The sequence below is a fragment of the Sciurus carolinensis genome, chromosome 1 (assembly GCF_902686445.1).
Source record: "Sciurus carolinensis chromosome 1, mSciCar1.2, whole genome shotgun sequence".
Taxonomy (NCBI): Eukaryota; Metazoa; Chordata; class Mammalia; order Rodentia; family Sciuridae; genus Sciurus; species Sciurus carolinensis.
In genome coordinates, this window is record NC_062213.1 from 136860429 (window position 1) to 136874864 (window position 14436).

General features: G+C 31.9%; 1 protein-coding gene across 2 annotated transcripts in view; it reads left to right on the plus strand.

Moving 5' to 3' along the window:
* Window positions 1-14436, plus strand: part of Col24a1 (collagen type XXIV alpha 1 chain) — a 391233-nt gene that overhangs the window by 199215 nt on the left and 177582 nt on the right. For both annotated transcript variants that reach the window (XR_007104846.1, XM_047523663.1), the window contains exons 23-24: window positions 3309-3362; window positions 6790-6834. Coding sequence is in view for 1 of the 2 variants with exons in the window: in XM_047523663.1 (XP_047379619.1) it covers window positions 3309-3362; window positions 6790-6834 (99 nt within the window). In the remaining variant the exon portion in view is untranslated. The remainder of the gene's footprint in view (window positions 1-3308; window positions 3363-6789; window positions 6835-14436) is intronic.

Here is a 14436-nt window from a genome sequence, read left to right on the forward strand (position 1 = left end):
TAATGTAGATTTAGTATATAACTATTTCTTAATATGCTTCATGCACAAATGAGTATTTCATTATTAAAGATTAAAGGAATATTTTCATTATATTCTTTATAACAAATGTAAATCAAATGAATTACTAAAATGTTATTGTAAATATCACAGAAGACATTTAATAATTTGAACTCCACTAGATTTCTTATCCTCTATATCTTAAATTAATTAGAGAGAAATTGATATTTAATAATAATAGAATGATTTTCAGTTCTTTGTTCTGCTTTGTACTTGGTAGGAAACCATTAAATCATTTCAAGCAAAGCAAAAGTAAAAATTAGAATAACTTCTTAACTAGAAATTCTGAATATAATTTTAAATCCCTAAATTTTGTTGTCAAAACAGAATGAGCCAGAGAGTTATTTCATTTTATTTCATTTTAGAAGGAAAAGTGTGACTTTTTAAATGAATAGCAGTAATAAAAACAAGATATAGAATGCCTAGTCAATACTATAAATCAGTGTTCTATTTAGTACTCTCCCCTCATATTTTTTCTCCTTGTAGATTTGAATTTGTCATACACATTGATTGCAGCATAGTGATTTTCCTAATGAAATATTATATGATCATGTTTGATATTAGAAACTATTCGCTCCAGGTTAATCCATCCAATATCTAGAATATTGACTTCCTCTCCTCCAGTGATCATGTCCTCTACTCCCTTCACCTTCATTACCAGTAACAATAGCCTCTCCTTATTTTCTATGACAAACTTCTCATTCTCTAACAACTACCTACTTTCTAATATATTCTCTTTTATCCAATCTAACAGACCCAATAGGAATTTCAATCTGTTGATCCTATTGCTTTTCCATTATTTCTTATCTTGCTCATGACCCCGCATCCCTTCTTATCCTGCTTAAAGCACTGTAATTATCCCTAATTGCAGTTTGAGTTCTGTTTCCCTGCTCATTTATTCTTTTACCTTTCCAAATTGTTATTTCATGCTTTCCCTTCTCAAATCCTATTCACATATCATCTTCATTCTTAGCCTTTATTTTGCTTTCTCCTCTCTGAGAAGATTAAAGCAATTGGAAGAGAATATGCCTAATGTTTTGCCATTGCATCTACTTGCCTCCCTCTGCCTATGGCCATTTACTCTGCCTTGTATCATCTTTTGTGACTAAACAGGTCATTTTTCTATCTTGTTCACTGTGACACACTTTGTCTTCTTATACAATAACATGATCCAACAATTTGTACCTTTACCTCTTGTATTCTAATTCTTTTCCTTCTACTAGATCATTCCTATCAACAAATAGACCTACTATTATTTCTTCCACCTTAAAAACAAAACACTTACATTGATTCCAATTTCCATCCAAGTGTTAACTTCATTTATCTCCTTTCCTTTTCAGTAAATCTCCTCAGAAATATTATTTATATATGTTCTTTTCAATTTTGTTCTCCTGATGTCTGAGTAAACCATTTTTGTACCCTCTGTTCCAAAATGCAAATGATGTCCTAAAAGTCATTGGTAGCCCCCATTTGCTGAATCCAATGATAATTTCTTAAGCTTCATAATCCTCGTATTACTCAATGCTCATGTCCCTTGGAACTTAACAAGATCACTCTGTCCTTCTGGAAACACTTTCTTCACTTGCATAATTTTCTTCCTAATTCTCTGGCATCAAATTTCATAGTTTCCTCACTTCTTCAAATTCTGACTTTTGGAATGCCTCCAGGACTGGTAATGAACTTCTATTTTCTATCTATACTCACTGCCTAGACTAAATTATCCAGGCTTAAGGCTTTAAATACCATCTGGACACTGATACTTTCCAAAATTATATCTTTAGATCAGAACTGTCTATCCTTGAACACTGCACTTGTATAACTACCTTAAGATCTTTCCAGTTAGATGTCTAACAAGAATATTTAACTAAAATGTCCAAAATTCACCTTTTAATTTAATCCCAAACCTATTCTTACATGTCTTCTTCATTTTTTTTTGTTCATTTACACAGATTAAAAACCCTGAGTTTATTTGTTTTTGTTTTTGTTTTTGTTTTTGTTTTTGTTTTTTTGGATAGCAAAATATTTACTGGCATGAAAAAATGTCTACAAGATTACAAGGTACCTTAAGAAGTGTGGTCCCATTTTTGTTAACAAATTAACCTCATGTAGGCATACTGTTCGTCTGTCTGTCTGTCTGTCTATCTATCTATCTATCTATCTCTATCCTCTATTAAGTTATATTTCAAGATGTTCCCAGTTTTTATTCTACACATGACCTGACAGTAGTTCCGGGAAACTCTACATTCAAATCATATCCAGAATCTTACCATAACCTCCTCTGCTACCATCATGATCTAAACCACCATCATCTGTCACTTGGATCTTTGCAGTAGACTTGTGTTTTGTTTGGACTTCCTTCTCCTCTCGCATCAAAGTGATCCTTTAAAACATAGATAATATCACTTTTCTTTTCTCCTCTAAGGCTTCCTGTCTCAGTCTGAATAAAATCCAAAGTCCTTTCTGTAACTGACAGTGTCCTACATGACTTGGCTTTCCATTCCCCATTCCTTCCTGACTTATCCTCTTATTCATCTTCTCCTTTCTTAATTCTGCTCTAGTTGCATTGTCTCCTCACAGGTGCTCCAGTACTCCATGTGTGTTCCTGCCAACATATTTTTGCACATGCTCTTCCTCTGCCTGCAATGTTCTTCCTTCAGATATTCATATAACTTGTCTCTTGCTTTAAAACTTCACTCAGGTGCCACATTTTCAGTGAGATTTTTTTCCTCCCTGAAAATACTATCAAAAATTTCAACAAAACTTCCACAACAGTCTGTGTATCTACCTCCATGCTTGATTTGTTGTCCTTTATTTTATATACCAGTATCTATCATCCTAACATGCTATACAGCTATACATATATATGAAATATATGGTATATTATTTTAAATTATATAAAATTTTTAAGTATGTATAATATAATATGCAATATGTGACATGTAATTTTTAAAAACTGACTTTTATAAAACATTATGTCATCTATACTGAAATGTAAACTCTAGAGAGCAGGTGTGTTTAGTGCTCCCTCATTTCCCAGAATCTAGATCTGTGCATGGCATGTAGGAGACAGTCAAGAAGTATTCAAAGCATGAGTGGCTAACTAGTATGATAAAACATATTTATCATAACTTTGAAGTGTTTCATTTTTTTGAGTAGTTTACATTTCATAAACTTTAGGAAATGTTCAGAAATGAGAAAAACTAAACATATCTCATCTCTTGCTTTTTTTCTTTCATTCTGTTCTTTTATAGGGAAAACCAGGTCGAAAGGGATATATGGGTGAACCAGGACCAGAAGGCCTAAAGGTAAAGCACCTGATTTTATTATCAGCTTTAAAATACAGTTTTCAAAAGGATAAAATTCTGACTGTCATATAAATATGAAATGAGCACAAGTCAACTTACAGGGAACCAGTAAGATGTTAAGAATGGTTCAAAGGGCAATTGAGAATATACCTACTTATATTCATATTTGTATAGATATGAAATTTAATTAAGAATGTTAGAATAGGATTTGTGGTTAGCTACAAGGCAATAAACCATAGTTTTGGAGATTATATATTCCACTGATCAGAAATCTACAAGTTAATACCATTTCATGAAGTCTGAGTTCTTTATAATAAACAGTGAGTCAAATTAAGTACATTCCTTAGATAAACATTGAGTAGCATTCACCATTTTATCATGTTGAAAGAATATGCCACCCTTTTTTGTTTTTGGGGGGGTTGCCTATTTCCAAGTTTTGGATGATCTTCTGTAACACCTACAGATATAAAGTAATGCAGCAGTTTAATGTGTACATCATGAAGGTTTGAAAGAAAATAGCCTATAAGAATTGCTAATTTTCAGCCACTTATCAGGGAAAACATTCTGTCTTTGGTTTTTTGGACTTGGTTTATTTCACTTAGCATGATAGTCTTCAATTCCATTAATTTATCTGCAAATGCCATAATATTATTCTTTATGACTGAATAATATTCTGTGGATGATGATACATAATGGGGGCGGGGAAGTGGGGGGGTAAGAGAAGAATGGAGGAACTTTAGATTACATAGAGAGAAATGAGAGGGGAGAGGGGTGGGAATATGAAAGATAGTGGAATGAGATAGACATCATTACCCTATGTACATGTATGATTACACGAATGGTATGAATCTACATCATGTACACCTATGTACTATAGAAATGAAATGATGTACCCCATTTGTGTACAGTGAATCAAAATGCAGTCTGTAAAAATAAAATAAAAAAGAATTGCTAATTTTTGCAAATTTGAAATTTAACTAAAAAAGAGTGACAGAATTATTGCTATATTTTCCAAAGATCAAATTTCTGTATTAAATTTATTATTGTTATGATGCTAGAATCTAAGGAAAGCATAAGAACACTTTCTAAGGTCAGTGAAGAAATGCTAAGTTTAATTGGTTTTTAACTATCAGCATGTCTGTCTGGAGCTGAAATCATACTGGCAGAATATGTATAATTAACTCTTTCTTAACTTAATATACAAAACCCTGCAGAAAATAGAAGTACAGTATTTGTAAACAGAAGATTTAATCAATTCTCCTTTACTAGGATTAATCCCCATACTGCCTCATAGTGCCAAGGAATCAAACTGTGAGCTCACATTCAATCAAACTGGGAAGAAAGTGACTCTTATTCATTATTGATGTCCCACTTTCTCCCTAGAATGACATCAGAATCTAGGTTACTTTTGTATTATGCAGGAAATGGAAGAAATTCTGTAATGTTCATTATTCTCCAGCTGTCACTGAAAGTTGTCACTGAAAGTCAGTGTATCATATAGCTGTTTATCCAGGCCTGGCATTCCCTGAGGAAGCATTTGGGAGTTGTTTAAGGGTCACCAATTTTCACAGGAACCTACGATCTCTGTTTTCTCCCTAATCCTGGGGAAATATTCCTTTCTCCCTCCTTCTCTCTTACCCTCTCACCCTTTTTCCCTCTCCCTCTCTTTACTTTCTGAAAACTAAAGCAATATTCAAAGTAATCTGATCCACACATAACTTCTTTCTGCCTGTTAGCAAAACTCCTCTAAAACTAACAAAAAGGGTTCCTTTTTGAGAGGGACAACTTCCAGATAAGGAAGAAAAGAATACTAAAAAATTAATCTGTATGTTATCCTGCCATAGATTTGACAAAGAGTGTGTATTGATCTCTCTGTCAAGAGCTAGGCACTACAACTTACTAAACTGCTTCATTCTTTACTGTTCACCTAAATGCACACAAAAATTGAAGAGAAAATTTGTGTAGACTTTGAAAGTTTATTTCAAAGTAATTTACTCGTGATGAATTGGATTTCAGTGTTTAAAATCTAATACTACTCAATAGAAATATTATGTGAAAGATGTGAACTACATTATAGAGTAAAACAAGCAGGTAAAATTAATTTTAATAATATATTTTATTTAACCCAAGATACAAAAATACCATCCTTTCAATATGTAATTAGCAATAAGATATTTTGTATTCTTTGTTGGTGTAAAGGTTTTAAAATCTAATGTGTATTTTATACTTACATTACATTTCAATCAGACCAACCCATTTCAAATAAATACTCAGAAGCTATATATCTTTTGTGGTTATAGTATTCAGTATCTTAGCATCTACTGTTCTACTCTATAACTTTTAATTTTAAGCCAGAAATTGATGGCTTAATCTCCCACATCTGTACTAAACTACATTTTGCTCAGATTCACTATTTGTGTTACCCTAAACTTAATTTTCTACCTTTCATTTACTTATACCTTTGCTCATGCCATTTTGCACCACTAAAAATGAACACTTCTCATCAGCACTTAAGTATTCCCTATTTGATAGGACCCAACTTAGATACAGTTTCATAATTCGTTCTTGAAGTCAGTGGTTGTTATTTTTGAAAAGTAATATGGTGCATATATTGTTTTACCAAACACTACCTGCAGGCAGTAGGACAGTACAACATAATCAGATTAATACTTCTGCAATGAAGTGTAAGGGAATTCAGATTCATTGGAATAAATCAAGACTATAAATGGTCTCTAGATTATTCAAATATGTCAAGAGTGCCACCAAGTGAGTTGTCAAAACCTTTGGGTTTTACCCCATTTGTATACAATGAATCAAAATGCAGTCTGTAAAAATAAAAAAATAAAAAAAGAACTCTATGGACTGCAAAATTGTGGAACATAATGCTACTTCTCCAATGGTGCCAACTTTTGCTACTTAAGGTCACAGGGTGTTTACCTCTCCATACTCCTTTCATATTTATCTGTGGTATTTTTCCTCTTATACTTGAGCAAATAGAGCAACCTTATAGGCAAGGACTTTAATTTTATTCTTCTATATTTTATTTTATTCTTCTATATCTGTATCATTGTTCACAGTGCTTACCATGCTGCCTTTGACAGAGTGCAAATAAACATTTTACTTTTCAAAATTTTATTTATAAAAGTGTTTTTAAAGTGAATAAAAGTAATGAATAGGAGAAAGTAATTTAAGATAATAGTTTATTAATCTTTAAATGAAAATTTACTAATAGTTTATTACTATTTGGAAATGGAGGAAAAGCCACATTCATAGAAATACTGTAACAGAGTTTTGAATAACTCGAATTTCCATTGCCTTGTTTTAGGGTATAGTGTGATAATTACATAAAAATGAAGACAGAAGAGCAGTCATGAATTCTTTGGTTGAAAAATAATACTTTTTATAATTTTATATTCTTTATTATCAGGGAGAAGTAGGAGATCAAGGAGATATTGGAAAAATTGGTGAAATGGTAAGTTTTTTTTATGTGTTTACTTTCATTATTTTTATCATCTGTAAGTATTTTTAAGCCATAATCAGTAAGTATTTTAGCCATAATCAGGTTAGCATAATCAGTTAACCATAATCATGTTAGCAAGAATCAAGAGGAAAATCCACTAAAATTTTTAATTCATTTCTGATGCTCCTATTGATAAATAAAGCATATTATACAAAAGAGAAATGAGGGAAAATAATCAGTAATATTTTTATCTAAAATTATAATCTTAAAAAACTCTTGTTTCTTATATTTGATATTCAATTTTAGTTCTGATAACTTCATTCTAAATTTTACTTTGTCCTTTTTCATTATTAAAACATTTGTTAAATAATAAGTTTTAGTTTGAAGGCAATTTTTCTTAAAATTTGAATGATTGGGGTAAACCAAGAGGCAGTGAACTAAAAAGTACAATTACTTTCCTCAAATAGTTCGTGTTATTAACTTCACATTGTTATATGAGTATAAGGCTTCAAATTATATTTGATTCAGGTCTGTTAGAACTAATTTTGTTTCCTATAATGAGGTAAGAGAGATAAAATATTATCTTAACAAATGAACCCACACAATATATATGAAATGATAAATTAAGTAAAGTGCATTTATTTACAGTGTGCTATGTTGTTACAGAGAAAGTGATCTAATTTAGTAATTTAGTAATCAAATTCCCAATAGCCTATCTTACAACTTAAATCAGAATTAAAATGTTCTGGAAAATTGTTTTGTAAGTTAGTAATTAAACAATTATAAACTCTGGTCTTAACAAAAACAAATTTTTTCTCGCCATTAATTATTAATAAAAATAAATAGAGGATTGTCTAAGACGATCTTTGCTACTCTCAGTTACCTGAGAGATTAGAAGGGTAATTTTTTCTTCTTTTTTCGGGGAAAAGATGTGTTAAAGGCTCAGTGATAGAGTGCTGCTTAGCATATACAAGATTCTGGGTTCAATCCCCAGTACTGCAAAAAAACAAAACAAACAAAACCCGAAGACATTCCAATGGAGTAGTCATATCAGTTAGATTATTCAGTATTTCTCATCAGATAAGATTGTACCTTATATTTCTCTGAGGTCACTCAAAGAACTTAAATTCTGGCATTTCTGAATGTTAAATTGATAAGGAAATATATGCAAACTAGTGTATCAAAGTTAAAATACCAATGAAGAACATCTTTTCTTAAAATAGCATCTATATCTTGGATCTTTAAGTATTATTTACTTTTACATGCTGGACTAGTTCCACACAGTATAAGAAATCATTCCCTGTGCTGTCCAAAGAGAAAATGGGCTGTCTTGGCAGGTAATAGATTTTTGTCACTGGAAGGAAAATAACATTTATTGGTGATTTGCTATGTGCCACCTATCTGCTAATGCTAAGTGATGTTTCATATTATAGTATTTTTGTTTAATTCTCAAGTTTTAAAACATACATTTTGTTATTCCAGTTTTTAAAATGAGGAAACTGTAGCACAGGGAGAAACCAGTTCAAAGTTACATAGCTAATAAATTGCTGAAATGAGATTTAAACTCAGTCAAACTCAAAATCCAAATTTCCACATTATATTATGCTGTGATATTTTAATATTAGTTGACAATGTTTGGCATAGATGTAGAGATATACTTTACATGTCAAATAAATCATTAAGCAAAGGACATTCCCAGCTTTGAGATTTTTTCTCTTTAGGGTTGTGAGATAATTTTTTTTTTAAATTACTGCCTACATTGAGTTAATTCAGAAATATAAAATGCCTAAAGAATGTTTGGGTCTCAGTAATTTCCAACACTATTTGGTCATGTTAATTTTCATATCTTGTAAATACACTTCATCTAGTCCAGAGTTTTCTTGCCAAGAAAACTTGAGAGATGTGAGAAGAAACAGTTGTACTTCATGGCATCAGTCTTGTAATTTTGGGATATCCAAGCTTAATTGGATCAACTAATTTTTACTTTGTCCAATTTTTTTTACAGTCATTTAAATTGCCTTTACTAGACACCCTCCAGTTTTATTTGTTTCTTTCTAGATTTACACGAATTAGAACCAAACTTATGATAGAGCATGCCAACCACAGCAATGTAATCTATATTTATGTCTGTATACATGTTTTAGTAATTTTCTGTACAGAATTGTATTGTTCCCTAAATGTGTCTCTAATTCTAATTCTAACATATGCTAGAATGTGCCTCTTTCTAGCATCCCATTTTTTACAAGTAAATCTAATATTTTCCCACCATAATGAATAATTCTTTCTGCTTAAATTGTCTAGGATAAATGTATGTGAAGAACTTCTAAGGAAAAGAAAGAATGTACTTTTTCAGTATTGGTCATGAGACCAGAATTAGGATGAATAGATTGCCTGTATAAGAGAATTCTTTCAGGTTTAATATAGAAAGAATATTTTAATAGAAATTCTAATGCTCAAATAAGTTATTCCATACAGTGATTCATTATCTCATTATTAGAAAATTTAGTGACTGTCTCAATCATTAATTCAGCAAATACTAACTAATTGAATTGGTATCTTGAACATATGATGACTGTCTTTGTGAAACTTAGAGTTCATTGGAAATTTGACAGACATTAAATAATCACCTAAAGAAATATATAATTATAAACTGTGATACATTCTATGAAGTAAAAGTTTAAAGGGACTATGGCAAGGATGCCAAATTTAGATGAGAAGATGAGATAAAGCCATTTTGAGACAACAACATGAGTTGTAACCATAATCATATGAATGGTATCTTATGGTGTGAGCAGGGGAAGAGGAGAAAGATCATTACTTTATGTACAATAAAACATATTTCCTACCTTTGCCACTTATTAATTTCAGGAAAATTAATTAAGATCTCTAAATATTTTCTTTCTCAGAAGAAAAAGGGTGAAAATAACCACCTCATAGAGTTTCTTATTAAACATAACACACATAAAGCTTTTGGCACAGTGGGAGTCACACAGGAAAACGATAAAGATTAGCTGCTGTTGTGGTGGTGTTTATGGTTATACATGTTGACAGTCATAAGTGAGAAAGCAGTTAGCTATTTTGTGGATGTGAAAGAAAGTCAGTTTGGATAGACCTTGGTGAACAAAGGGAAAAGTCATCTGAAATGTTACTCTCAAGGAGACAGGAACCAGTCATTCAGGGTCATTGTTATTACTTGATATTAGAGTCAGTGAGGAATCCCCGAGTATCCTAAATAAGCCACTGCCATGGTTTTGTCTTAGGATTAGTCTTATTCTGTTAGGAAGTTGGTTGAGAAGATAACTAGGAAAGGACAAACCAGTTAGGATGCTTGCTTCAGGAGTCTGGATCAGGATGATGGCAGTGTTCGTAAAAAGAAGTGGATGAATTTGAGATAAATTTGTTTGAGGTTTTAGATAAGACAGATGTAGGCTACAAAAAACAGGGGGGGATGGATTCTAGATAGTCCTTAGCATACAATAGTTCTTGGATAAACTATTTGTTATTTATCAGGAATATTCTGGTACATATGATGTATAATTCCAATTCTAATGATCTGTGACTCTTTCATAAGAATTGTATTGCTTTTAGTCTTCCTCTCATCTGCCAATTTTTTTTTTCTGGCCCTTTTCTAGTTTCATTATATCTTGCTGAAGCTGGAGCAAACAGAACTAGTACGTGTTTTAGAGACAATGAAATCACAGCTTTGTCTATGAGTAGAAAATTACTTCTGTTTCTTTATTGTTGAGGATACTTCAAACCATGCAGGCATTTTCCTCTAACAGGGAACTGGAGATGCCTTTAGAAAATAACCAACAGTGTCACCTAGAAACTTATAATAGTCTGTTATTTTAAATATAAAAAATGAATATTATCCATAAAGCATCCTTGATTACATTAATTTTCAGTTACTCCATTTCTGCCCACTTGAAGAGAGTCATATGATTATTCTATAGTCTGGCCATATTGATTTACCTCTTAAAATATAACCCAACCAATTTGATTGGTTTTACCTCATTCATTCATTCATTTATCATCTTAGCAAGATTTCATAAGCACTCTCCTGTGTCCTCTCCTTTACTGCCTTCCCTCTGGCATGCTGACACAGTAAGTGACTGCTGAACAAGAAGATGAGGAAGAAAGACCATAGGTAATACTCAAAATCAGGTTCTTCACTTTTCATCACAAGACCTTTAGAATCATAGACTCTCTGTTGGCTGATTCCACACTAGAGTTCATTCAAAATCAAAAAGGTGAAGTCAGCAGGGTAATAATAAGAAAAAAAATTTACTTTCTGAAGGCCTATTATTATCTCACATTATCTTGGGATGACCCTTGTAAAATAAATCTTCTTATTGCCATTCTATAAATAAGGAAACTGAAAGTTATTGAAGTTATATAATTAACATTCAAATTATATAGCTGGTAAGAAACAGATCTGGATTTCAAATCCAAGATTTCTCCTATAGTTTCGAGGCTCTCTTCTCTGCATCAAGTAATTATCAATTTTTCCTGCTTTTAAATATATCCTTGAAGTACATCCTTGGGAATTAGTGGGTAGAAATATTTGAATTAATAACTAGGAAGATTTGAAAACAGGCAAAGTAAAATTAGATTATGTGATATACTAAGCCAAGCTAGCAATTCTATTTTTAAAATGTTTTCAAGTGTTATTGGTTTCTGAGGAATATGGAAACAATGTATTTATAATGGAAATAGGAAAGATTTTGAAGAAGATGGAAAAATATTTTAAAGTGCTCAGCATAAAACCCCATTTAATATCATAGTTTTCATACTGTCTGATAGAATTGCCATGAGTTTAGTTTGATACTGTTTATTTTATGAGTATTATTTATTCTTTACGAGGACAATTCCAGCTTTAAAGGGATCTACTTAAATCATAACAAGTCATATTTCCTTGAGGGAATTCCCCAAAGATGGTGACATCATTTAGTCAAACAATAATAGCCAAAACTCTACCAGCTGCCCCAAAGTAGGACTTTAGTCTCATTGTCATTGTCTTTAAAAGAATAATCTACTCTTTCCTTTTTTTAAGCTATACCTATCTACAGCACAGCTGCAAACCTATTGCATCCCTCCTATATGACTGGGAGTAGTAATTTTCCTCAAGAAATGGGAAGTTGCAAAAAATGTATATCCATGACACATTGCATCATCAGAAGGATTTTTACCTAAATATGGTGAAAATAGTTACCATTTATTGAAACCCAGTTATATGCCAGCTATTTTGAATATATTATATCATTTAATCCTCATAAACACTCTGGGAAATAAATAATTATTTCTATTTTATAAAAAGGGAACTTATGTTTCTGAGAAGTTAAAAATCTTGTCCTGGGTCAGGTAGCATGGTAGCAGAGATGTGACTACAAAGGAACTATCTCTAACTTCTCCATCATCCTGCTTTCTCTTAACAGTTAACTGAATACTTCTGATTTTATTTTAAATTAATGCCTGAGGTCTTGTTATTCCTGCATGAAGTCAGAGGTCATGGGGCCATGAGTACCACATTATGATTAGCAAAACAATTCTTCAAAAATCCCAGCATGTTAAAATTAGTAAGTCTTAGGATCATGTATTTGACATTTATTATCTTTAAAATGTGTGAATAGCATCACTTATCTGATTAAGAAGCCACAGTGAATTATTTTCTCTAGATTATCATGTCTGTGAAGGCCCAGAGAATTAGAAGGGAGTATAAATAAGTGGTAGCCAAAGTGAAGATACAGAAAGTGTGTGGACATATCAGTGGATATGAATGGCGAAGATATATGACATTACCATTCCAGGTACATTGAAGTGATTTGAATTTCACCATTCTCTGAAAACTAGTTACAGGAACCTCCAAGGTGAACTACTACTTTACAAGTGAGTTGTCAATGATTTTCTTAGATTTATGTAAGATTTATGTAAGAAAGGCACCAAATTTCCAGGTACATTTGAAGTACTTAAAATTTTGTAAGAATCTTTAGGTCCTTTGGATTATTAAATACATCATTTTCTTGACCTGACAGTTGTGGCATCTCTTCATAAAAACAGAGAAAATTACTAGAAAAATCACAAATACTATATTAGCTACAGTCCTACAGTACTATCTTCTACACCTATGAAAGCTAAAGGGCATAGATAAATGAAGAGGACAGAAAATTCTTTATATTACAAAAAGAGAAACATTTTAAACTAGTAGTATGATATAATCAGTATTAAATCATATGTAAGTTGTTACTAAGCAGGAAGTAATAAAAATAAAAGAAGTTCACTGTTTGTAATAAAAGCACAAAGGCAAAATTTCTATCCATAGGAAAAAGAAAGATATACATGCTGCTGTGCTACAAGCTAGAAACAGAAGTTATGGGAAACAAGCATATGAGAGCTTGTATGCTTCATTTTATATTCAACATACTGTTTTCTTTTTATCCTTATCCTTACTGTTTCTTTTTATCCTTAACAACTATTAAAATATTTCAGGAAAAGGAATAAGATCTAACATTCTATAATGATACTGATTCTGTATTATTTCTATGATACAGAAACAAGGTATTTATCATATATGCCATATTAAACTCTAATAGTTTCTCAGGAGAGGACAGAGCAAGATGGGAGAATGGGATTCTCCAACAATCATTCTCATGCAGAAACATCAATTTGTAAATACCTTCATAAGATTTAAGGAAACCAGGTGAGAGAACATAGAACCTGGTTATAGCATAGTAATGAGAAAAGACCGTTGAATAGGGTAGGAAGAACAATTTTACATTACAAACATCATCCCTCCCTGAACTCCAAGCAGCAGTGTGGAGAGAGATACAATCCACACAGGGAAAAAAGATAAGTAAGCATAAGACTTTGCCTTATAAATCCCACACCCATCACTGTAAAACCCAGCAATGGGCAGGCCTGTATGGCTCCTGACTCAGCTGACACATGCAGGCCAAGCCTCCACACCTGCCCTCCACACCTGGCATCAGATAACATATAACTCTGAGGTCTAACAATACCCTACTGGGTATATATCCAAAGAAAGTAAAATCAATATGTCAAAGAAATATTTGCATTCTCATGTTTCTTGCAATACTTTTCACAAAGGCCAAGATACAAAATCAACCTAGGTGTCATCAATAGATGAATGGATGAAAAAAATGTGATAAACACACACACACACACACACACACACACACATACACACACACACACACATAATGGAATGCTATTCTACCCTAAAATGGGTATCATTTGTATCAGTATGGATGGAACTTTATGTTGAGTGAAAATACCTAGAGGTAAAGAAAGACAAGTACTACATGTTTGAAAACTAGTAAGAGTAGATGATAAGTCTTCTCACCCCCAAAAAATGACTATGTGAGGTAATATATATGTTAATTAAACATGCTATATATGATAAATAAATATAATTTTATCTATTAATTAAAACAAAATAGTAAGCATCTTAGATTGCACAAATTGGAATAGCAACAAACTAGTCTTTCAAATGGATCAACTTAAAAGAAATATTAAAATGGAATTTTTGTCCTTCCAGTAGCATCAGTGTTTTTTAGATATGAAAATTTAGTGTGCTTACAATCTAGCAACAGTTTG